General features: G+C 30.9%; 2 protein-coding genes across 2 annotated transcripts; one reads left to right on the top strand and one right to left on the bottom strand.

The window, feature by feature from the left end:
• Positions 1-4,549: 4,549 nt before the first annotated feature.
• On the top strand, positions 4,550-5,189 carry LOC148310303 (small ribosomal subunit protein mS25-like). The gene has a single exon (XM_088258701.1). It carries the CDS (start codon positions 4,631-4,633, stop codon positions 5,132-5,134), a length of 504 nt encoding a protein of 167 aa, XP_088114827.1. The 5' UTR covers positions 4,550-4,630; the 3' UTR covers positions 5,135-5,189.
• Positions 5,190-6,785: 1,596 nt separating this feature from the next.
• On the bottom strand, positions 6,786-16,247 carry LOC148310302 (hatching enzyme 1.2-like). Its single transcript, XM_088258723.1, has 6 exons — positions 16,235-16,247; positions 11,130-11,225; positions 10,434-10,534; positions 9,410-9,634; positions 8,500-8,698; positions 6,786-7,057 (listed from the first exon to the last, which is right to left on the bottom strand). Exons 1-6 carry the CDS (start codon positions 16,245-16,247, stop codon positions 6,786-6,788), a joined length of 906 nt encoding a protein of 301 aa, XP_088114849.1.
• Positions 16,248-27,662: the final 11,415 nt, after the last annotated feature.

The following is a 27,662-nucleotide window of genomic DNA, read 5'->3' as shown; positions in this document are numbered from 1 at the left end:
CTTTATTGATTTTTTTTTAAAACACTGTTAATTTAATTTTCATAAAAATTTAAATAACCGAAATGCGGAAAGACAGTAATATCATGTAATTCGACACAAAGTCATTAGACAATTTAATAAAACCATATTTTTCTTTTACTGTCTATGGGTCTTTTTTGTGTGATAAATATTTTAAGTGATATTTTCCACATTACAAAAAACAATAAAAAACGTATCCCTGTTATGACGCATCTTCTTTATTGTGCCATCAATTTTTAGTACTGGTGTCTTGTGAGTGTAGAGCCATTTTTTGTCAATCGAATATCGGTAAGAAATCTCAAAAAGTTTAACAATATACTTGTAATATATAAGTAATATAGATTTTTTTAAATAAATATATTAAAGTGAACGAAAGAAAATATAGAGAACGTAAAGGCAGAATTTGCTGTGTTTTGAAAATTTCTGCTTTTATATTATAATCATTTTAAGCACATGCCATACATATCTCCGGTCACCGGTAATGTACTAATAATTGTCGCAAGAAAGATGCGTCCGCATTTGCTTCCGAGCCGGATTTTTTTTCAGGTATACGGACGTTTGTGCACTAAACGGAATTTTACCGTCCGGCACTTCAGTTAGCATGATAAACGAATAATTGGCTTGGATTGGCTTGTGCTTTTGTCTTTCTTTCTTCGGATCGGTGCGCTCGATCGGTGAGTGATCACGGTGCGCATGAATTCGATCACGCTAAACTGTCGTATTCGCTTTTATTTTTCAAAACCGGACAGTAAAAATCCGTGCAGTGCACAAGAGCTCTACGACGGTTTAATCATCGTGCTATTTTCTTTATGCAAGTGTGTGTCAGGTATTTATCTCTTTTTGTGTTCAATGTTTTATTTGTACCTCTTTCTAACGGACGAATTGAGAAAAAAGACTAATACGCGAAAATTGATGTGGAAAAATTACTAAGTATTTCATCTGCATTTAACATTTTCACAATTTTTTTCCTATTTTTTTTTGTTGTCAAATACTTAATAACTTTAAAGTCCTTTTTTTAGTTATTAGTTTACTTTATTATTACCGAAGCCAAAATTATAATTATCGATTTAATTATGTATTATTATCAAAACATTGAAGGTAGGTACGTTGCCTGATCTAACAACTAATTTAATTAAAAGAGAATTACACGTTATTTTTTCGAAATTGAATAATAATGACTGCTAGATCTATTTTTATTACATACGTCCATCTATTTTTATTACATAATACTTTCAACTAGTCAAGTTGTGTAAGTCGAAGAGATCTGTCCGTATTATTTTATTTTATTTCAACTCTTATTTTGTGATATATCAATTTCGAATAATTAACAATTATTACAAACGTTGTATGGTATATGGTATATACATACTTCGTCTACACAAAATAATTCGTTGACGAAGCAAATAAAAAGCTGACGATTTACTGTCTTTTATACAACTGTATTGGAATGTTTTCGTCAATTAATCTTTTCATCAAAAGATTGTTCAAAGCGGAATCATGGTCGGCGTCCTTTGAGCCATTTACAGTAATATTTTGTATTCTGGGTATGCCTTACAAAATTAAAGAAAAATCTAGAGGATCTGGGTTTGAAAATAAAGCAGGAAAATTATTTCTCGTGTATTACGTATGCGGATGTCTCGGTTTCTTGCGGTGCGTTTATGAATTTTCAATAACCGATTACGATACAGTGAACATCGTAAGAGGAAATTACCTCTACAAGTATGGTGACAGGATTAAAGTGAGCGCAGACTTAGTCGTGATCTTGTTTCATTATTTACTCATTTACAAAGATGCGAAATTGTTCGCCCAATCTTTGGGATATCTCCAAGAAATCGACAATCTTTGGAAGAAAATAGGATTGATTAGATCATATGATTTGATTAAAAAGAGCTATATAACTGTTCTGTTGTCCCAGAATCTTTTCTATTTTACGTACATGACTTTTAGCGCTATATTCGTGTCATTTTGGAAAGACAAAATGAACTTAGTTTATTTGTTCACAATGTTTTGGCCAGGGTACTTGTATACCGTTTTATTAACTGTATTCAGCGCTCAGGTTAATGAAGCCAAACACAGTTTTTGCATTATTAACTCCGAATTGGAATGTATTCACTGGAAAAAGATTTTGACAAAGAAGCAAGCCAAAATTTTTTTCTTGAAAGCGGAAACATCATTTTTGAGACAATACGAGTACATGAATGAATTGCAGTCACCAAAAAGGGATGAATTAGTTTTGAAAAGATTAGTTTTGTTCTGGGATATTTACGACAAACTGTGCTATTACGTGTGCGTTGTAAATAAATCGTACTCTTACAAGCTGGTACTCATTTTCACTGTGTCGTTTGTATCTCTTGTGTTCAATATGTTTATCGTAATAAGTGCCACAGTATGGATTAACAAGGAAGAAAATAATGGATATTTCTTTCTCACCTATTCCCTCGGTCAATGCATTATTCATTTTTTAAACATGTTTTTAACGATAGTATCATGTCAAAGTTGTAAAAACCATGTAAGTATATCCAACTTTTTTGTTATTTATTGTAACTGCAGACAGTTGGTAGAATTCTATATTAAATTGTTGGGTAATAATTATATCCAAAATTACACACGGTTATTGGATTGAATTCTACTTTTATTTGCATATATATGATAACATGTGACGCGTTTCGTTTTATTAAGACATTATCAAACACTGACCTTCGATAATGTCTTAATAAGACGAAACGCGTCTCATATTATCGTATACAAAATATATAGTATGTAAATAAAAGTAGAGTTCAATCCAATAACCGTGTTTAATTTTGGATATATTACCCAATAATTACTTTTTTGTATCTTTTGAAAAAAAATATTGAAATATGTAATATTAACTGTTGTCTTCTAAAATTTAACTAAGCTTAATGATACTGGGCTGCGTTTATGTTGATTTTAAGCACATGGGATATATAATGACGGTGATTTACTAAATAAATGTTAGTTTTAACGGTATGAGGAAAGCAAATGACCTAAACGTTTTTGTGTAGAATATTCGTTACAAATATTAACGAAATTTATGAATAGATATTTATTGAACTTGTCGGTTATCAATATGACTTTGAACACTTAGTCAATACTGATTCTAATGTATGGATCAGGTATGAGATACATTTCCCTACCTAATATTTTTTATATTTCACCCTTTTCATAAACACCGACTATTAATTTCATTACAATATCCCATTAACACTATTTATGTAACTTTTAAATTTATTTACATTTTGTTTTATTTTTAGGCATTAAAAACTGCGATTCTTATCAATAAAATGATGATCACTGAAAAAAACAAAAGTATTTTGAACAAGGTTGGTAATAACATATTTCTCATGTAAAAATATATGTATTTTATTTACAACATTTGAGTATGTCCAAATACTTTTTTAAATCTTCTTTTCGTCTCACCAATAGATGTCTCTAGTGAAGTTCTAGTGATTCAAGAATAATATTTCAAAATTGGTTCATACATATAGATCTTCCGAAAATTTGAGTAGTGTGGTTGTCAATAATGGGTAGAATTGGTGAATATTACACGTGTGTAAAGTGATCACTTAAACCAGCCTATGACGGTCGTCAGCCCCGTAAATGCTCAGACTTCCATATTCTTCTTCATCTTTGATGAGATGTCAAAAAATAATATGTATTTTATAGTAGACAAAAATATCGAAATCTTCTAGTTCACAATCATGATACACGATTTACACACAATGAAGGTTTGATAGTCCCATGAATTAACAATAGGTACATATGGGAGTCAAACACTGCAATATATCGTTCCGAACATTTTTAATTTGTTGCTGACATAAAATATGTTAGAGGTCAATATAAAATATGGAACAAAAGCAAAATAAAGAAATGGGTAAATGATCAAGTTAATTTTATGAAAATTATAAAATTATAAAATGATAATTATAAAACCGTTTTCTGAATTCATGTTTTTTTTCAGCTTCACCAATTTTCAACGCATATGTTGCAACGTCGTCCTGAATTTAATGCACTTGGACTTTTTAAAATTGATAACACTTTGTTATTCACGGTAATATTTTGATTTTCATTGAAAAATACTTGTGTTTTCAATAGTAATTTATTTTACAAAATGCTTCTTACTGATGAATGGAAAAAATATACCATCAAAGATTAACTTAAGCACTCCATTGATATTTGATTGTACTGTTGTGTAAGGAAAAATGCAATATTTGCTTTTAATATTTGAGTAGAATGTTTTTTTAAAACGTATTTATTTTAAATTTTAACGTAAATGTATTTCTTCCAGATGGCTGGTTCTGCAACAACGTATTTAATTATACTAGCACAATTTTACATTTCTTATTAAAAAATGAGCTGGATCTCGTTCATATTAATTTTAAATGGTTTTTCTTTCACAATAACCACAATCATCGGGTACGAAATGAAGAGTTGTTGAGTAAATACTTATTTATAATTAAAGTTAGACGTTTTTTTGGGAGTGCAATACTGGATTTATTTATAGAGGTTTCTAGGTTATTGTCGTTTGCCGTTTGACGTTTGGATTTTAGGTTATTTTTAAGTTTGTGTAGCGGCGTTAATAAATACTTACAAAATGCCGTTTATGATAGGGAGAGCGCCTGTTAGAAGAACAATGGAATATTTAAATGCCGGGAAGCTTATGTTTAAAGACAAAGTTAAGATTATGACCATTAATTACAACACTTTCGGCGATCATCACGTTGGCGCAAAAGATTTCGTATTTTGGTATCTGCCGCAAATCCAGTACAAAAATCCCGATGTTCAGATAGCCACGTTTAAAAATATGACGCCATCACCATTCGTGAGGTTCTACTTGAGCGATGGGAAGCAAGTTCTTGTAGACATTGATAGCAAGTCGAAAGAAGAAATCCAGGATCATCTCATTAAAGTTATTGGTAAATCAGAAACGGTGCTCGCTGCAGAATCTTTGCTGAAGGAGAAAAAAGATAACCCCGCCAATTTTGGTACTGGCTGTGACAGAGCCTGTATGTGTGAAATAAGAGGACAAGTTCCCTGTCCTGGAGTATTACCACTACCAAGATGTATGCGAGGGAAATATAAATACGCCGCTAAGTAGATGTCTTGATACGTGTACACATGTTTTTAATTTGTAATAAATAGTTTGTATTTGATGTAAATTGTTGTTATTTCTTTCATTCAAAGGCATGATATGAGAACCAGTAAAACCCCTATTTTACATTTTTAACGGACTGATATTTTCGATATAAACTGTAGGGAAAAAAACTTGAATGCGGGTAATAAATGTATGAAAATATATATTGGGACCGAAATAATTTCACGCACTTGGCGGGAAAATGTTAAATCCGGGAAGGTAAAATCCGGGTTTCATTGTATTTGTGATTAACCTTCACTACCCCATCAAGAAATAACTAGTACGACCCAAATGTAGGACCACACGCTATCTAACCTGCTTTTTTATGGCCCCACAGTTGGGGCGATGCGCATGGGAGAGGTTAAACTTCTTAACACATATTGTTCTCACTTTTGTTTAAAACTAAATATTCTTCTTCTTCTTTCTGTGCCACTTCTAACGAAGATCGGCGATCATCATGGCTATCTTCAATTTTGATGCTGCAGCTCGGAACAGAGATTTGGTGCTTCTGCCAAACCATTGTTGTAGGTTTTTCAGCCATGGCGTCCTTGAGTTCTTCGCCCCTTAATCTTTCCTTGTATGATTAGGTAGAGAAGACAATATTTTTCATTTCTCATGACGTGTCCGAAGTACATCAGCTTTCTCTGCTTGATGGCTGACGGTGACTAAATATTAATTTAAATTTAATACATATTTACTGTTGACAGTCAACAGGGTGTGAGTGACGAATCGACACTTTTAGAAGATGCATTTGTTAATCTCTTAATTGACAAATTTTGGCAAGAAAATTTACCAGTGTAAGAAATGATCACCAACATATCGAAACAAGATTGTCCGAACACCACTCAGGTTATTCAATAAAAACAAATGGTTGAATATTTGACTTTTATAAAGCTGGACTGAGTCGGAATAGGATTTACCCGAGCTGTGTTCGGGCTCGTCAAATGCAAAACAAACCTCTTTCCTGAGTCACGTGAGGGCTGGTGAGGGAACTGGTTAGACATCAATATATTTATGTAGAAGACTTTAATCCATGTAAATGTTATATAATAATATTACGCTTCATATACGAAATGTGGCAATATGTCAAATATGCCCTTTTGGCTGTCAACAGTCAATATAATGCAAAACCATTTGTATGGTTTATTATTAGATTAAAACCAATATTTTTAGCTTTTCCACTTTTTTATTTGACCAGCGACCGGGTTTCGTCGTTACCGACATCATCAGACTGGTGAGAGGCTATACAAATTGTTATGTTATATATAAAAGAAGGCAGGAGTTGATAACCATGATTTGATAAACTCCTGCCTTCAACTCCTGCCTTATCAACTCCTGCCTTCATTTATATATAACATAACAATTTGTATAGCCTCTCACCAGTCTGATGATGTCGGTAACGACGAAACCCGGTCGCTGGTCAAATAAAAAAGTGGAAAAGCTAAAAATATTGGTTTTAATCTAATAATAAATTAAAAATGCAATTCCATCACGAAGTGTCAGTGGATAATATAAATCCATTTGTATGGGTTTCAAGAAAAACATGTTTATTTTACAAAATCACATAGTATTATAAAGTATATTTTATACAATCACAGATATTTATTCAGCTGTATTAGATCCCAAAATTTCTACAAAGAGAATAGTACTTCTTCGCCATTTTCTTATTTTCCAAGCACCCGTAGAGATCATTGATTTTTAAGCAGTCAGTTTTGCTCAAAAAACCTCTTTGGCCAATCTTTGCCCCTTTGATTTTTGGTGTTATTGTTGGTTTCCCTCTTGTTTTTGAAAAGTAATGCATTCCATAATGCATGATGGAGTCGAAATCATATTCAAACGTGACTGTGGTATTTTCTTTAGCCTGTTTCAAGAAATTACCTTTGAACGCTGTGAACAAATAATGTTATTTTAACAAATGAAAATAAACATAGGTATGTAGTTGAATTATACTTAATAATCTTTCAATGGGATGTTTAGGTGTTATATTTGGTCAGGACTTCCACATGAAGTGTTAACCGTGGACCCTCGAGATTAGCACTATGAACCGGTTAGAGCAGGGGTTCCCAAAGTGTGCGCTGTAGAAAGTCAAGAGGGGCGTCGTGAGTCGATCTTCTACCATTATCCGAAACCACAAATATTCTCGGGTACCTATAAAGCAACGATTTCTATTTTGAGAGCTAGCATCTTTCTACCCAACTACTATATTTTTAAGTACCTATTTCTTTCGACTGTAATACATATACATATGTATATAGTCACATTATCTATTCCAAATAGCTAACTAAAGTAGGGCGCCGTGACAAAATACTAAACTTGTAAGTGCGCCGCGGGCTGAAAAAGTTTGGGAACCCCTGGGTTAGAGGCATTTAAAATATGGTTACATCGGAAAATGCTACGCATTCCATTGATTGATATAGTCAGCAACATGAATGTGCTCCAGGGAGCAAGAGTAGGAAGACAGTTGCTGACTGATATCGAAGACCGAAAGGTTTCTTATCTGAGGCATGTACTTAGAAGAGTACAAGTTATTGCACCTTATCATGAAATGTAAAATAGATGGTTGATGAGGTGTGGGCAGAAGATAGATCTCCTGGCTTCGGAATATACGAGATTGGACGGGGATCAGAACCGTTGAGGCGCTGTTTAGAGATGTCCAATTAATCACTTATGACACTCACAGAAGTATAGGAGTAATCTTTAAATATAATAAAACGCCTTAAAACAGCATCTTTGTTAAAGCCTTATAGAACCTTGCATTAACAAGTGTGGCCCTGCGATGAAAGTTTTAACTATTAGACTGAGGTATTCAGTGTTAGAAGTTAATCTAATGAGAGAATGTATTGAACTTAAAAGGTGCTCTAAATAAAGATTTTTCTTGACTGATTTATTTCAGTATATTATATAAACCATCACATCGTCAATGCAAATCCATCACTGAAAGCTCATCCTGATATGCCAGTTGATGGAAATAAGATGAATCTTCAATGGTGGATTAAGTATTAAATGTTTCTAAAGCATAAAAACACTTTTACAGTGATAAAAGCATCGCCATATACTTGGTTTTGTGTCTCCTGCCAAGTTTACATAAATGGCTTGAGGGATTTGCAGCAACGATATCTACATACTAAAGAAACATTACTTTTATAAAAAAAGGAAAAATATCAAATAATATATTAATGCTATTGAAAGTTATTTCATGTCAAGTCAATTTTGTAAGGATATTCAGAATTCTACATTAGAAATAAGTATGTTAGTCCTTTTCCATTCACTAAAAACAAGTGAATTTAAAAATACATTTATTTTTTTATTTAATTTTAATTTTTACTTACCTGGTATAATATCATCAAAATGGATTGTTACAAACTCATCTCGGTCAGGTCTGGACTGTTCATGAAATATACCAAGGGCGTGCATCAATTCATGCATAGCTTTTCCTTCATTTCCAAGACAATTTGGTCCATTTTTATTAGGTGGTTGAAGTGAAAGCAGCTGGATACCACCCTTTTTCCCAACATATGACCAACAACCCTGAAATTTTATGCTTCTTAATTGCGATGAACTTAATTCTCAAAAAAAAAAACATTACTTGAATCCTATTTAATATGGTGATTATCAAATATGCAGGTGAAATAAATTATAAGTTTTTAGAATATTTTGCTACCAGCTTTTGTGTAGGAAATATAAAACAAGAATGGCAAGTGAAACAAATGAATAGTTTTTTAAGAATAGTTAGCTACCGGCTTCGGGAAAAAAACAAAATAAGAATCATTTGAACATTTGTTCACGCGAGATATATCAATAATTTCATAGAATAGTTTGCTACCGGCTTTCGGAAAACAAACATAAAATGAGAATTTCAAATGTTCAGGTGAGAGAAATTAATAGTTTTTTAGAATATTTTGTTACCAGCTTTCCGGAATAATATTGTGTTAAATTATTTTATGTTTCCTAAAAACTGGTAGTTAGAAATATGTTTAAAATATATTTTTCCTCTGCTGTAAATATTTTTCATTGTTAATTTCGTTATCTACTGATAACTGAATACATATTTAAATGTAACCAAATGCATGCATATATACACACATACTCCAGATCTGGGAGAGTTGTTTAATATATTTGATTTTGATTTGGAGACAGATAATGAAAATGGGGGAGCTCAGGGTGAAGGGTATGATTGCTTTATAGGAAAAGAAATGAATGAGTAATAGCTATGTTTAGGGTAGTCAGTCTAGATATTACCGATGGATATTTGATCGGCCAAATGAGTAAAAAGTCTTTCGATTTCCTGTCCCACGGTAGAAATTTGACACACGTCATAAATCCAAGGATTCTTATTGCTTTGTATATAGTGATATAATCAGAAGGTTCATATAACTCGCTTATATGGTAAGGAACGGTTGCATTTTCCCACAGCTTTTCAGGGAATATATGCCAGTTTAGTCCTACTCTCCAGTTGTCAAAGGTCTGGAAATAAAATTAAACCTATTAATATAATTTTTTTTATTAACATAATTTGTATATATTTATTTAAATCACAATTTTAAACATATTTTTTAAAAAAATGCAGAGACCCACTAAGCCACCTGCTTTGATGATTTACAAAAGACAGCATAAAATTTTATATTTACTTTTAATTTGACGTTTTATTGACACGTTGACTGCCATGGCAATTTTCAGAATTCAGGTCTAAAAAGCCAATTCTTTAAAAATATTATTTTATTTTTTTATAATTATATTTTCTGTTCAATTATTAATAAATTTTCTGTTAATGTAAGCCGGCATCGATTTTTTGTTCTTTTCCCAGAAGCCATCTATCCATATTATTAGCACTGATATACTGCAAATTTTATCATAGCTGCCAGAAATATGGCAAGTAAACATAGTACGATATAACTCATAGTCGACATCCTAGCAAATAATGGAATCCACAAGTTATCTGGTAGTTGGCAGTCAATGTGTGTAGACAATTATATTCTGTAAATTAAATTAATGTAATGGTATTTTAAAGAATGTCACAGATACCATTAAATGGTTTATTAGAATTGGAAAAGAAATGATTCATTTACTAAAAAAGAATGAATTTAAATACCTATGCCAAAACGAAGTCACATTCGAGTGTTCAAATTATTATATGAGTGTTTTTTTTTTAAATTTGATTTTTCTTCCTTGGTTCTCGTGTTATAACGAATTTTAATCATAGATGTTCCCCATAAAGCGTTTCTTTATTGGGGTTTTATTCTCTAGTTTTGGATTTTAAGCTTACCTCTTCGTCAATTGCGATATCTCCTTGAAATAATCCTGGTCTGACTTCTGGATCTTGACTTGATTCTTGTAAGTATTCTAAAGTCAGTGAATTTATCTTAGCTGTAATCATAATTGTGTGTTGCAAAAAATACGGTAATGACACATCAACAGAACTTAATAAAGATGATCCTTCTTTTATATTCTATTTTGACAGTTTTGGTTAGTAAATAGCTTTATCAGAAATAATTAATTGAAATGAATCTAGGCAGTGTTAATTAAGTCTTTAATTTCATGAATTATTTCAATATGGCAGTGTGAGTACTTATTACAAAAGTTAAGGATTTCTGGGTGAAAGACATTACTGCTATATGGGAAAGGCATTGTAAGAAAGGGTAAAAAGCAGTTATAGCTAGGGCACTCAGAGTTGCAATCCCGCATTCATAAAAGCTTGTGTAAATTATACACAGTGTTGCATACAAGTCCTATAAGGAAAATTCTTTAGATAATAAAATTTAAATTAGATATCAGGGCCAGAAATATTTTGTGGTGTGTCTTTTGGGTAGAGAAAAGTTTCTATGTAGGTATTAAGTTGAAGATTTTTGCCTGAATAGAGAGGATTTGATGATGATATTGATAATATGTTGGATTATCAATATGATCAACAAATTATTAGGTCTTAAATGTCATAAAATCGTTCATTAGTATCTCAACTTACAGACAGATGGCACTGGGGGATTTAGATTGGTTGGAACCTTCGGTATAATAACTCTTGCAATCGTGTATAGAGGGCACTCTAAAAATATGATTCCGGCTAAAATAAATCGCCATTTAAAATAATCCATTCCAAAATAACTTAGGGCTCTGAAAATAGAAATTAAGACTGCAATAAGTACCTACCTAGAAACATATAACCTACTTTTATTGAAAACCGAATTTCATAATAAAATATGATAAGTTTGTAAATTATGATTATCTGGGTTTCGGTAAAAAGGTATGTCCGTTTTTTTAACACATTTTTGTACAGGATAAATGAATAAAACACTTAAAATTTTAAATCATTAATTTTTTTAATTGCCTTATCTTTTCCTCGTCTTCAGAAACTACACATTTCTATTGTCATGGTTTCCACACGAATTTATTCGCGTACAAGTATTCAACCTCGAGTGCCTTAGTCATTTCTGATATTGTCATTTTCCCAAGTCGTCCATTTCATTTCCCGTAAATCATGAATGCTCACCCCGAGCTCCTTCACTGACGTCACCTTAATTTCACAAAATATATTCCAATCCTGGATTCAAGAATCTCAAACGCAGGACTGATCACCTTGCTTTAATAAAATTGACGATCGAGATGAAGATGCGTCGAATTGATGCCGAAGAAGTTGAGGTGGAAAAACATTTCTTATATGGGAATAGAAACGGAGTAGGAATAACATGTAGAAAATGGAGAATAACAGCAACTAAAGCTAGAGCGCTCAGGGTTGCATATTCGTGTTCGTAAAAACGTGTGTAATCGAATGTGTGCGAGTCCTTTGAATCAATATTAATGAGAAATATACTAAATAATTCAATTTAACCCTTGATTACGGGACATTGGTAAAATTTACGACGAACATCCAATCTGTGGGGAGTACCGAGGCAACACATTGAATGAATGTATTGACAATTAGCATGAATCTTTGTTTTATACCGATATTTTATATTTGTATTTTGTATAAAGTTCTCTCTACAAACATGATGAACTAATTTTTGAATGTTTTTGCTAAAATGTGGGTTTTTTTTCTTCGTACATTTTACGACAATCCCGCATTACAGTGACATTGAAACAAGTCCCGGGCTTAGAGTTAATTGAAATTTGAAATATGTATAGTAAAGGCGTTTCTCGGTTCAAAAATATTTTTCTAACCTTTATCACCATCCAATGGTGCATAGGGCACTGCATCGTATGGATGCGGTAATACTTAAATACGAATTATATATAATACATTAATGAATTATATGAAGTTATGGTGATAGGATTTGTACTCTAGGTCTAGGTTGATATTAAATAAATAATTTTATATAATTTATATTTGAAACTTTGTGATTTTCCATTTTATAATTAAAATGTAACTTTGTTTTAAAATCACTATAAATATTTTATTTTAACTTAATTATAATGTCTATCGGTTTCAATTAGGTATTTATCAGACTTGTTAAAGAAGCGGTTAGCTTCGAAACCGGTAGACATTAAAATTAAGTTTGATAAAATATTCATATTCATTAATTTTAAAACAAAGTTACATTTTAACTATAAATAATTTTATTTTGAGTTCTCCAGGAATACAGCCCGGGGCCATGATCACTTCACTACGAAGCCATAAATAATACTCTAATTTAGCGGTCGAGATTTGAAATGGACTAGCTACTTTCATTTTCAAATTATTCACATGTTCCAAATAATTTAACTAGGTGTGTAAGTACTTACGAGCGGTCGTTAAAAAAAAGCATCCGGTGTTGCGAGCGTAAAAAACCGCCACATCCGACTGTCAAACGTCAAATTGATCGATACACTTTTTCTATGGTTATCTGTAATCTAAGACGGGAATGGCTTGATCGATGCTTTGGCACTGCCGAAGACCGAGCGACTGGTTTTGTATTTAATAAAATGGATACAAGTTGGATTTGAAATGTAGTTATTTGTAACTGTACATTGACCGCGAGTGTACTAGATGAGTAGGCAGCGATTTAATTGACCATTTAAGAATACTAATGCCCGCCGATCGGCGATGTTTGCTAATATTGACACACCTACATGCCGAGAAATTCTCTTGTTTCGTTTGCTCCGCCGACACACCGACCTGTTTTTCTAGGGAATAATTTAAATATTGAAATAATAAAAAAAAATAACCATGATGCTGCTTACCGCAGGGGTAGGCAGAGAATTAAGAACGCCCCACCTTTCTGTCTTTGCAAAAAATCTTCACTTCTTCCACATTCATGCGTTGTAATGCATACCGCCAATTATCCCGGCTCTTGACCTTACAATTGACCCCTCTATCCTGATGACAACCTCTCTGCCCTCAAAAGATTTTAAGTTTATAAAAAACATCTTTTCTATATTTAATAATAACGTGATGATTTGCATACATTCTAAAAAATAAGTATTCAAACCATGTCAAAAAGTAAAACATGTCTAAATTGCATTATTATTTTACTGTGTAAAGTTCTCTCAAAAACTATTTTTTTGTTTTGCATTATTATTTTTACATATGGTCACCCTATTTCAAGTACTTTAATTCGTATAAGGTTTTCTTTTATATTTATTATTACTTACGAATTTTTAATTTTGTCAATTTGTGTAATGGTCAGCACGCTCGGCTACCGTTCTGGAGGTCCCGGGCTCGATTCCCAGGGCGGAACAAATAAATATAAGTGATGTTTGTACTCTTATTTTTATTCAATATTACCCTGAACTGGTACCTGAAGCTTCGTGTGTTAACGATCAAGATAACACTGCGTTTATATAATGCAGTGCCCTATGCACCATTGGGGTGCGGATAAGGGTTGAAATGAATGAATGAATTTTTAATTTTCTTATGCTATTTATTCGAACACACATAATTGTCGACAAATGGGTAAAAATTGAAACACGTTTCATATAAATTATACCCAAAAAAATATTAATTTTATTCCTTTTACATGTTATAACTAGGGACCGCAATCCCGCACAGTGAGATTCGTCAATATTTCGGGGTCTCACGTGATTTCAGCTTACGCGGGATCCAGAAAAAATATTTTACGAGTTTGTGTCCTTAATTTGTAAGGACTAATAAAAAAGTGCATACTTATATACAATGAAATGAAATGCTTACTATAAAGCAAGAATAATTACATTTATTTAGGCTGATGTATAATAACTTGTCTAATATGTTCATCCTTGTTTAATATAATTTTAAAAATATGTTATCCATTTTTAATAAAGTTTTACTAAGTTAATACCACTATTTCTTAAAATCTACTGTAACACGTGTTTCGATGCATTTATAATCATTTTCAAACACTGTTTGTGAAGCTTATTCTAAAATTTAGAATTGGGTCCTTGGGACTTTGAAGGTTGAAGAGGGGGTAGGAGCTTTCAAGAAAAAGTGATATTTACTGAGTTAAACTTCAATTGAAAATGGATAGGTTTTACCACTAAGTGACTGCCGAATCAATCAATGAAAATTTGTTATCCGTTACATAAAAACCTCTTAGAGTTATTCATCGATAATTTTGATACAACGTTGTGTCAATATGGCTTATCTTCTTTTCAATTTGACCAGACTAATCCGCAGCAACGCGTGGCCGGGTACAACTAGTTTATTTAAATAATAAAAAATATTCTTCATTCATATGATATTCTTACCAACAAAATTGAGTTTGATTATCATAATATTGCAATATATTTTTATGTATTATAATTTAAGAACAAAAAATGTAAAAGGCTAGCCTATTGTACGTTCAAGTCTCTTGCAACAATAAAAAAATACTTAAGTATAGCGGTATAAGGTATTAAAAAGATATATTGATGATCTACGCGTCAAAAACTTGTTTCACCATTCAGTTAACCCTTTCACTGTCGATAACCTATTTTTTTTAACATAATCACAAAATTTATGATTTGAAAAAAGTCAGTGTTGGGTTTAACGGGTTCTAATACCTTGGTCAGTGAGATGATGAAGAAGAAGAATTATAGGAAGATTGAGGTGTGAAAAAGATTGAGAAAATCAACAAGAAAATTCAAGATTCGTACATGTCTAGTAGTATTATTCAATCATCTGAGGGATCGCATTTCGACTGCATTCAGTCTGCTTTCATCCCTCTTTTGCCAACTCTATGCTTCCATACATAAAGGGTTGAAACCAGGACTCTGTTGTGTACTACCAGTGAAGCTTTTGCTGATCGGTTTTTATTTGCTATAACTGATTTTATTGCACCATTCACTATATGATTATTATTTTTATTGTATCAGTATGTTTATTTTTTTATTTTTATTATTTCCATTATACAATAATATATTGTTCCGTTAAGTATGTGCCGCGGCACACTGGTGTACCGTGGTGATTACTTGATGTGCCGCGGAAAAAAGTCTAGTTTTGTGAAGATAACACAATTGCTCCAAATTTTGATCGCCTGTGCTCAGTTAAGCGAGCTCACTTTCCGCATTAAACAACATATGTTAAATATGTTTGCGCATTATATTGATTTTGATAATAAATCAATATTAAATAAGCTTTTTCCTTTTTTGGTGTACCTCTCAAATTCTTCATTTGGCAGATGTACCTTGAACAAAAAAGTTTGCGAAACACTTCAATAATATACACTTGGCTGTTTCTGAACTTTCACATCGATGATTAAAGGCATTAAGAGGGTTAACATAGGCCTCAAAATTTAGACCAATCCCAGTTATTGACTCCATCAACAAAGTAACGCGATATCTTAATGGTAATAATATACAGTGGACTCGTCACTCCATTTTTTTTGGTATCTACAGCGACAAGATTAAATATTTATTATTTATTCTTCATGGGTTACAATCTTTGTGATGATTGGTTTGCTGCTTATCATGGACAACGCATGTCGGAGATAATTTGGTCCATGTAGGTTAGGCGGTTCAAAGATCCTTTGCGTCCACATTCATACATCTCCTAATAAATATCCGCCGATTATTCCTCCTCTCCTGACTCCTGCCCTGACTATTTTCAAGTATTTGAAATACCTTACCATGCCAAGTTTTCCACGTCTTCCTCTGCTTCTATCTCCAATAATATTCGCCTCATACCGTTTTTTCCTCACTCACATGTCCAAACCATCATGAGACACCTATCTTATTTTTATTCACAATGATTACCTCAGCCTTGCATTTTTCCTTATTTCACAATTCGACCAACTATCATACATCGTTTTGCACACATTCTTCGTGTGATCGTATTTCGACTGCATTCAGTCTACTTTCACTCTTTTTCTTTACAACTCTATGCTTCACTTGCATACTTAAGGATTGGTACCAAGACTCCCTTTGCGCTGCCAGTTAGCTTCTGCTGCTGATTTTCTATAACTGATTTTGGTGCACCATTTTCTCGGTTTTTAACATTCATTCTTATTTCAATATCATTATCAAACTTTCCATTTTATAATTTTTTTTTAATGTATGAATTTATGAGTACAGGAAATACATATAATAACGCATATGATTTAAAAAAATTTTTTTCTTCTTCAGACATTTTTTACTGGGTAAAGTTTTAATATACAAGATGTGTAAGTGCTTATTTTATAAAGATTTAAAGTAAACATTTATTCTCAACGAACATAGATCATTAAAATTACTGACACATTAAAATATAATTTTATAAAGAATAAACACTATTAAAATAAATATAAATACGTGGATCCTATATTATCATCAATTAAGGTACACAATTGGTCTACACCAAACACCCGTAATAGTCAGTCCCACTGATTTTCTTCTAACACTTCAACAATACCGTTAAAATAAGGTCCAATTGTTTCAGAATCATCTTCGTCTTCATCATCTGAGTGATGGTTACCCTTTTTGTTTTTCTTCTTTTTATCCCTATTGATCTTTGGTGGTTTTACTCTTTTTTTCTTTTTTGATGGTGTTGGTGCATCGATTAACTCTTCCAGTGTTGGTACGTTGCTAAAATGGTCATGAAACTGCTCTTCTTGAACATATGAATCAGTGTCTTCGTCATCGATTTCATTGATAAAATGGTTTTCTAAGTCATTTTGATATATATCATTGGAGTCTTCATCATTATTTTGATGTAACTTTCTTTCAATATTCTCATTTACATCTTGGTTTGTTGTTGGAGGTATTTTCGTAGGCGTTTCAGAACCAAAGTTATTTACTTTTTCTTTCCTCAAAACGTTGTGCTCAGTTTCAACCAATTTAAATAAATCTGCAATGTTTGAAAACGAACTTGAAAGAGGCATTTCTTTTGGCTCATTAGTCGATTCTATTGGCAGTTCTGATTGTAGACTTTGGTGAGGTTCTAGTCGTACAGCACTAGGAAATACGTTTCGATTTAAGATATTATTTGGCCACTTATTTAAAGGGGTATCATGTAAAGCTTGCCTTTTTCCAACATTTGAAAAAGGTATATATAAATTATCTCTTTGAGTTCTTCGATTACCACTAGTATCTTTTTTGCCATAATCAAGAGATTGATCATTATTTGTTTTAGGAGTTTCAATTTCTCGTTTTCTTCTCAAAAGTTTATTCCTTTTAATAAATGATTCAACGCCTATTATTGTTTTGTTTTGAGGCATCTGTGTATTATTAGTTTTTACGATTATATCTTTACCAGTTTCTCTCTTATATCTTTTACTTATTTCATGAGTTTCATGGGTTATGTCCTTTCTTTGAAATTCTTGTTCATTATTTTGATATATTGTCTCTTCTTTGTTATTTATATTAAAATCTTTGTCATCTTTATTATTTATCTTTTCGGCATCACTTTCATTGTTTTCTATTTTGCGTTCTTGATCAAGGGATTCATTTTCTGGTAGCGTTAAAATCATTTTTGGATCCTTTATGTCTCTGGCTTGTACGACGTTTGGACTTCTCAGCAATTCCCATCCAGCTCGGCTCTGCCAATCACCATTAGCGTTGTACCCACCACCGCTCCCCCCATTTCCTCCTCCACCTCCTCCTCCGCCGCTCCCATATCCTTCACCTCCTGATCCACCTGAAAACATACAAGGATTAATCAAACACTTAATCGACGTGCCCTACGTAAAGTGCTCTAACTACATTTTTGTCAATTTTGAGATATTTGGTGTACATTATCAACTGACCGTTATCTACAAATATAAACAAAGAAAAAAATATATAAAATAAATTACGCATAGTTTTCAGGCGTATAAGACGTTATCTACATGGAATTTTCGAAATGAGCTGAACTCCTAAAACGCTAATTACCTTATTTTAACAAAGCATAAAGTTTAAAAACGATTTAATACATTATTTTATCGTGTTTTTGAATGAATAATACAAGTTTAGAATAAAAAAAAAACCGTTAATTAATAAAAAAGAATACGTTGAAAAAATCTTATAAGCTCTCTCCTGTAAAGTAACAGATTTGCAGATAGAGTACTTTACGTAGGGGCCGTCGAAATATAGTGATACCACAGATTTCTAGAACCAAGACAATTTGTCTTATTTTAATACTTATACATAGGTGATACAGACATGAGTTTTTGGGTACCAATTCGGCACTTAGTTCGGGCACACTTCGATATTAATCAGTTTATAAGGAGTGTTCATTGAAGAACCCAAAAGCCCCTCATACTGGAAGTCTTTGTAATGTATATATTAATTATTGAATAAATTGAATTGAATTGAATTGAATTGAATTGAATTGAATTGAATTGAATTGAATTGAAAGTCTTGAAGAGGAGAAGGTGGACATGGTTTAGACATATCCTTAGAATGCCACATGAGAGCATTAACCCCTCATGTCTCTTCTTCCAACCCCGAGGATTCCGGTGCCCCGAAAGACCGCTAACGACCATTCACCAACTATACTCAGCGGAATTTCAAGACGCCGGACTGACCTGGGAGGAAGCCAAGGAGATGACGCGTGACAGAGTGACTTGGAAACGTTTCTTTTTAGCCATGTGCTCCACCCAGGGAGCGAACATGGAGAAAGAAAAATAAGAAGAAGTCCATAGATCAAAAATGAGATTTCTAGGCTTTCATCATGGTACTCGAGATGGCTGTTGTGAATTCACATGTGCCGTGTTACGAGTTTGATCAATATATCTATGAACTCCATGAATTGAGTAGTGTGGTTGTCAATCATGGGTCGATTGGCAAATATTGCACGTATGTAAAGTGAAGTGTTACATCTATGCTGAGATGCCAAAATTTAAAAATTTAATGATAATTTTTTTTTATGTGTATTCATAAGTATTCAAATTGTACTAAGTTTGTTACCTCCCGCGTTCCATCCTCCACTTCCTCCGCCGCTTGGCATCCATATTGGCTGAAAAATGAAAAATACTTTATTTAATATATTGCCGCTAACAGGATACTGGAATGGAATTACGTATTAAATATTCAATGCAAAATATACGTTCAAAGATCCATTGGATAATATAATGGAATGTCTAGAACACTCCTGACTAAAATCTTACTCATTGCGACAAAAATATGCAACACACACGCGCACACATATTTATATACATGGATTAATTATGACTACATTTTTATTTAAGTTCTCATTTGTCTAAAGTCTGTCTTTATGTAATTTTTAAAGGGGATGCTAGTTTCAACAACCCCCTAAAAGGTTTATTTTTGCTCAAAGTACGGATTTCAGAGTTTTATTATTTTACTAGACCAGTTCATGTCGAAAGACGTAGCTGTTATTAAATCGAAGAATCATATTACGCTTCATTTGATATATTCGCTGAAAGCATCCGACGACAAATTATAAACTATCATGTGAATTGAGCTTAATATGGGAAAACTTTATAAAATGTGCCACAAAGTATCTGCGAAAAACATTCAAGAAATGAATATGAGAATATTTTGTTTCAAATTTTGATTACAAAAAACAAGTAGGAGAATATAATTGGAAAATACTTACTGCATCCCCACCCCCGTGAGATCCTCCACCGGCCCCCATCTTACTTCCGCCGGATCCCATAAGTTTGAGAATCAGCAAAATCTGGAATGGTTAAAAAATTAATTGAAAAACTTATTTTGTGAGTACATCGTAGTCGGACAGGAGAAAGTGAGCAACTACCAAAACGTAAAATGCTCAGGAGGGCCATTCAAGCCACTTTTGCTTGGCAAGAAAATAAACACCAATGCAGTTAGTCATTTTTAACAAGTCAATATGTTATACTTCAATCATTTGGGATTTTTTCAGGGCAATATTATGCTAGTAAGATATCAAATAGTCAATGATCACGTTTTTGTAAAACAATGCACTAGGTCACTTTCTTCTGTATGACTACGATATTTCCCTTATTTCTCGTTTAATTGGAAAAATCAGTAAGTCAAACGAAGATTGGATTTTCGTAAAGGTGTATGGATGTGCCCAGGCCTTTTCTCCCATGTGATGCGGTGGAACGGCGTTGTAGCACCTTTTTTCACAAATATATATTTTTTTAATTTTACTATCATTTAGACGAAACAATGTTTGCGCTCACGCAATTAAAATCTTTTTTTATATAATTCGTAATAATGATAAATTATGGTATTTTAATGAATATTTAAATAATATTTAAATATTTTTTTTTGGGAAAAGCACTATATGTGCCTTTAGCACTATTTAGAGAAAATCATAGAGATATACACCAGTGTCTTCTGACAAGAGCTAGAAAGTTTAGCTAATGTGGCCACCATATATTAATCCTACGCTTAATGAATGGTAAAGGAATACATGTATATGGCTATTGCGGGTTTGCAAAATGTCATTATTATGTCAATTTTTGCAATATTTCCGATTGTTATTGCAATATTTCTGTTTAAAAATTTAGGAAGTAAAACACTATTTTTTCAATTGATATTGGTAATGAATTGAAAAACCTTTAATAATAGTATGTAAATGATAGTCATCTGCAAATATGGTATGTTAATGTTTTTTAATGATCAAAATTACTAATAAAGTGAAGGAATAATTTAGTTTTTTTTAAAAATTTCATTCAAAAATTGTTAGCAACGAATTTGGTTACGTACATGATTTATTTTTTAAATCATAGGAATTGAGCGATGATAATTTAAAAGCCAAAATCACATTTGTTTAATTTATGAGGGCAGAAAACTGGAGAGGATTGCTTTAAATTATAAAATAAGTCCAAAACATGATATTAAAAAAATATATACGTTGATTTAATTACTTTTGAAATGACTAAGGATATAAGTCCGAAAAGCATTCCTTTAAACGACATCATCCCCATCATACCCATCATTGCAGGAACCATCTGGAAAAAAAGATTAAAATGTTTCAAAATATCTTAAACATTGTAAATGGCTATAAAATTTAACTAAAATTCTTAAGAAAAAAATTGATGCCTATTACATGTAAATCTAAAAAAAAATACATAATAGAAAAAGAAAAGACTATAATACCATTTATCAAATAAAACAATAAACCTTGAGTGTAAGTCCCTCTACAAGCACAAGAGCTCAGTCTCATTTTTGGAGACCTTGAAAACCTTTAAGTTTTTCCATAAAAGATCTATTGTACAGTAAAAAGTTCAATAAGTGGCTTGATATTTATTTTTAATACATTGTATTTTATTTTTAAACTTTAAAAACGTTCTCCTGAAAAATCAAGTTTTTTGATTTATGACTTTCTTGAAAGGAGTGAACGATATGTATAAATGAATAGAAATTGTATCAAAAAATGTATATTACTTATATAATATTTAATAAATAAAAAATACAAAAAAATTGTGTTGACCCTTACCATCATAAACTTCATTTTCATCATCATCATCGCCATCATCATCATCTTTTTCTTCCCTCCATCTCCTCCTCCACCCCCATCACCTTTGTTCTTCTTCCTTCCTTCCGCGATATCTACCATCCTTCCTACATCTATGTCCTCCTTAGACTTGTTCCCGTATCTCACCCTTAAAACGTGGGTATTGAAAAATTCCTCCACCGTAGAGTCTATCATCTCAGACAAAGAGGGGTGGAAATTATGAGTGCCTCTTTCACCACGATCCGATTTCACGTTAGGGGTTAGGTTTTGCTTATCTTTCGTTTTTACTGTGGAAATTAATATGAGCATTTTAAATTACAGGCACTTTCAAGAGTCTACTTAAATTTTTAATGATTCAAATATTCTAAATAATGTTTCAAAATTGGATCTTATATGTATAGAACAACCAAGAATTTGAATGGTGTGGTTGGCAATCATGGATAGAATTGGTGAGTTTTACAAGTTTGTAAAGTGACCACTTAAACCAGCCTATGCCGGTCGTAAGCTCCGTAAATATATATGTTGAGATGTCGAAAAATAATAATTCAAATGTTATTGAAGACTTGGGGAGGAAAACAAAAATATTTTGGAAAAAAAATTGTACCTTTCTAAATATATTGAAACAATAATTTTATATATTTTTTTTAACTCCTTACCTTTCAACAACTTGTTTTTTCAAAAACATATATTTAATTTGAAGATAAACTTATTTTCTAAACACAAAAACAATGTTTTAAGTACAAAATTCAATTACGTTGAATGTTAACTTTGTATAAAAAATTTAAGTTGCGGGCTTACTTGATCAGTATATTTTGGAGAAGGATTTATTTGCTATTTTTTTTATGAAAACACCATTACGTTTATTTATAACACTTACCAAATACAAGATATTTCCCCAAAATAGGTATTTCATCCTGCCTGACTATCCTGTCTAGATATTTTAAAGTTTTCTTCTGAATACACGTATAAGACAGGTAGAGCACACATTCTGAATAAACTCCTAGAAAAGCTTCTTCCGGTTTGAGTACTTCCTGTGAAATTGCATCCACTTCCTGTTCTTCCGAATTATTTCCAAAAGCTGCCACCGGAAACCGCTTAACAACACTGTAACACTTGGTAACATTTAAATTGTAGAATATAAGTATTAAAAATGGGGTTAAAAGTGATTTAAAAACACCCATTTTAACTGTTTCAAAAGTCTTTATTTTAGAATTTTATGTTGTTCTTTGAAATAACTTATATAAATACTGAATTAAAGTTTTCACATTTCTCTGTTATATACTATTTCCTGTTAACTCAGAAGGTAGTATTTAAGCTTTTTCTACAGTCAAAGCCATTTATTTTGCGGTTGCGGAAATAATCTTCTTTGCATTGTTTGATGAAAACTGTGGATTCAAGTCCCCGATTCGAGAGATGAGAACACATCTCTTTATCCATACTCCACGCTAAAATGCTCAAAAGAATATGCATTTGATCGCTGTAGGTATTGTTGCCACATTAAAATCGTAAAATTATACAAATCATCGAGAACCACCCTTTTGATATAAATATTTTTTTTAAAGTTTTTTATAGTTTTGATTTTGATTAAAAATATTTCTTATTCTTATAAAATTAATTTTCACTGTATACGTTTTTTTCACTAGCCATACGTTGCTGTCGCTCAGTTAATTTTATGAAAAATAAATCGTACGAATTTATCAAATTAAATTGTAATACTTATTTTTTTTACGAAAATGTTAATAATATTAGTACATAACCACTCACCGAGATTTTTATGTTTACCGGTTTCGAGACGTACCCGTCTCTTCGTCAGGACAATCACTACCACAGCATGCAAACAATACCACCCTTCACCACCATAGCACCATTTACACACTTAAAACTACATAAAATGTTTAACACACGCGACTTTCGGTCGACCCGAAGACCAACATGCACTGAAGGTTTCAGCACAAACATGCGTTACGAGCCGAGGTTAAGCATGCATCGAAACCGGCAGACATAAAAATCTCGGTGAGTGGTTATATACTAATATTATTAACATTTTTGCAAAAAAATAAATAAGTATAAATGACTAACCACCACGTAAATGCTTTTAATATTAAAAATATTGAGAATAATATAAATTTTAATAGTCACATTATAATGTTCCACAGATATTTTTTTTCATACGAAAGCTGATGACTTTTTTAATACACTTTCGCGTATTTCATACTTACATAATTGAAATCAAAGAAAATACTAAAATCAATTGTCTTAATATTTCTAACAAAAGGCTTCTTCATTTTACGTCTCTTATTCGAACTGCATAGTTTGTCGCAGTCTTATCATGATCGTTAGTAACACGTAGGCAAGCTAATTTATTCTGCGCTTGAGATACGTAAAGGAAATTAAGAAAATAATATTATTTCATTAGTTGATTCGGCAGTCACTTTGTAGTAAAATCTATCCATTTTTAATTAATGTTTTACTTAGTAAATACCACTATTACGGTGTTTACATTAATTAAAAATAATAATATGTTGAAAAAACCCTGATGATTATTTTGACCTCTCAGGAAATCGAACCCGAGACCTTCTGCGCGGTAGTTTAATGAGCTTATCATCCCATACAAAAGGAGTAAGTGGACAAGACTATGATAACAAGAAAAAATTGGATATTTATAAGTCGAAAACCATAAAAACCAACAGTATAAAATTTTCGGAAACCCTAAAATAAAAAAAAATAAGATATTCAATAATTTTAACGACAGCAAATAGTCTTCTACGGCTGCTTATTAAAGGTATAATGTAAGTTAAATCACATATCATGGGAAGGTATAGTTTGCCTTTTACATGATAAAACATTTTGAATAATTGTTGTTCAAATTAATTTTCGGCATTCATATACAATCAAGTCAATTTTCCACTGGTTTGTTATGCGTTATAGCGGATGTTTTAGGTACCTTCTTTATAATAAGCTGCACGATATTCACACTGCACACTTGTTCATCTCCGGAACAATTGCACTTAATGCAAAATGCTCGGCCGTTTTCTCCACGAACGTTAATATACTCAGCCAATTTACTACTGAATAAAATTATAATTTGGGATTATTAAATTCAAAATATACGTGTTTATTAACATTCACAACTTAGTACCTTTAAGTCAGATTAAATTGGTGTAGAAAAAATATCAACGTAATAATAACACAATCGTTATTAATAATAATCAATAATTATTTAAATATGAAAAAAGACTTAAAAAAATGATATCTTGATTAAAATTTTAATTTTGGACATTTAAAAAATATAAAAATATCCGTTTATTAAAAAAAACATATTTGACGATTTATTTCGTGTCATAGGATATATGTATATAGATATAAAACACATTAGTAATATTTATCTTTGAGACTGACATTTATTGGTGGAACCGCTACTACTACTACTACTACTACTACTACTACTACTACCATCACGCCGTTTCCCCGCAGGGGTAGGCAGAAAGGATATGGAACGCCACACTCTTCTGTCCTGACATACACTCCTCGCCTCCTTCACGTCTATGCATCTAGTCATACATGCCCTCCGATTACGCAGACTTTTGACACCGCCAGATTTTAGGTTCTGATTGATCTGATCGTGCTAAGTCTTTTTTCTTTTTTTTTTTGTCGGTAGAACTGCATTTTATATAAAAAAAAATAAACAATCTAGTTTTTTCCACATATATTTTATTTCATCAGTGACGGGTTTCATCGTTTCCGACATCATCAGACTGGTCTGATGTCAGACCCAGTATATTATTATATTTGTAATAAAAATCGTTTTTATTGATTGAGCATTGACTTTGTGGAATGACATGTTGATTATTTAAAAAAAAATTAAACACTTGTAATCGTAATAAATTTTAATTTTCACCTGTAGATGAAAACATCTGTAAGTTTTCAAAACTAGTCGTGTTTAATAAAAATAAAGCTCATTGAGTGGTTTGTATACTTTTCAACTATTTTTTTTAATTGAATTTGCGAGCATTTAAACGAAATATACGTTTTTTTTACAAATTCTTTTATAACCATTTACTTTTTAGTAAGATTTAATTGGTGTATTTTTTTTTGTAAAACCACCCACACTTGAGTGACAAAAATATGTCAACGTAGTAAAAAATACAATGGTTAATAATTTATAAATGAACGGAAGATTATTACATAATTATAAAAAGAATCAGATTATAATTTGGGAGTATTTAAAACGGAATGAATGATTTTTTCAAGTTTCTATTAAAACTGAATAGGATTTAATCATATAATATTAGTGTTTAGATATGTCAACGTATTAAAAACATCAAAACCCTCCGGTTAGTCGAACCCGGAACTTCATGAGCATGGTAGCTTAACGCGACAACCGCACATCGATGGATGATTTAAAACCAAAGTTTGTTTTGGAAATCGTTACAGTCTTTAAAATAAATAAAAGTTTAAAAATCTTCAGCAATACGGATATCAATTGAGGATATTACGATGAATGTTACAAAGTATAAAATTTAAAAATTCTTAATATACTTATATATTTATATATATATATATATATATATATATATATATATATATATATATATATATATATATATATATATATAATATATATATATATATATATATATATACAATATATATATATATTTATATATATAAATATATATATATATATATATATATATATATATAAATATATATATATATATATATATATATATATATATAAATATATATATATATATATATAAATATATATATATATATATATATATATATATATATATATATATATATATATATATATATATATATATTATGTATATATATATATATATATATATATATATATATATAAATATATATAATATATATATATATATATATATATATATATATATATATATATATATATATATATATATATATATATATATATATATATATATATATATATAAATATAAATATATATATATATATATATATATATATATATATATATATATATATATATATATATATATATATATATATATATATATATATATATATATATATATATATATGTATATATATATATATATATATATATATATATATATATATATATAAATATATATATATATATATATATATATATATATATACATATATATATATATATATATATATATATATATATATATATATTTATATATATATATATATATATATATATATATATATATATATATATATGAATATATATATATATATATATATATATATATATATATATATATATATATATATATATATATATATATATATATATATATATATATATATATATATATATATATATATTATATATATATATATATATATATATATATATATATATATATTGATATAACAATTAAACTCTCGACAACATAACATGACGTTCCTCTTACCTGCTGGTACATCTAAGAAAATCACTTAAAATATTTCCATGATTTTGTGGTTATAGCGTTGTTACGACTAAGGAGGTTGAAAGTTTATGATAAAATTATGGAAGCTTAGAAATAAAAATGCATAAATATTACTCTAAAAATGAGTAAATTGAATTAATAACCCTCAAAACCTCTACTTTTAGAGGCTTGTCTGCAGGTAGGATGGTAAGGATAGGAAAGGTAAATATATCACAAATACCCAGACCAATTAAAAAAAATCTTTTTTGAATTTATTTTGCACTTGGTGGGAATCGAAACCGCTACACTAGTTTTGCAGTCGAG

This window comes from Brachycentrus maculatus, unplaced genomic scaffold (genome assembly GCF_059751285.1).
Source record: "Brachycentrus maculatus isolate JH-2025_06_01 unplaced genomic scaffold, ASM5975128v1 h1tg000102l, whole genome shotgun sequence".
NCBI classification, from domain to species: domain Eukaryota; kingdom Metazoa; phylum Arthropoda; class Insecta; order Trichoptera; family Brachycentridae; genus Brachycentrus; species Brachycentrus maculatus.
Note: the sequence above shows the minus strand (reverse complement) of the source record. Positions and strands in the feature narration are given on the sequence as shown.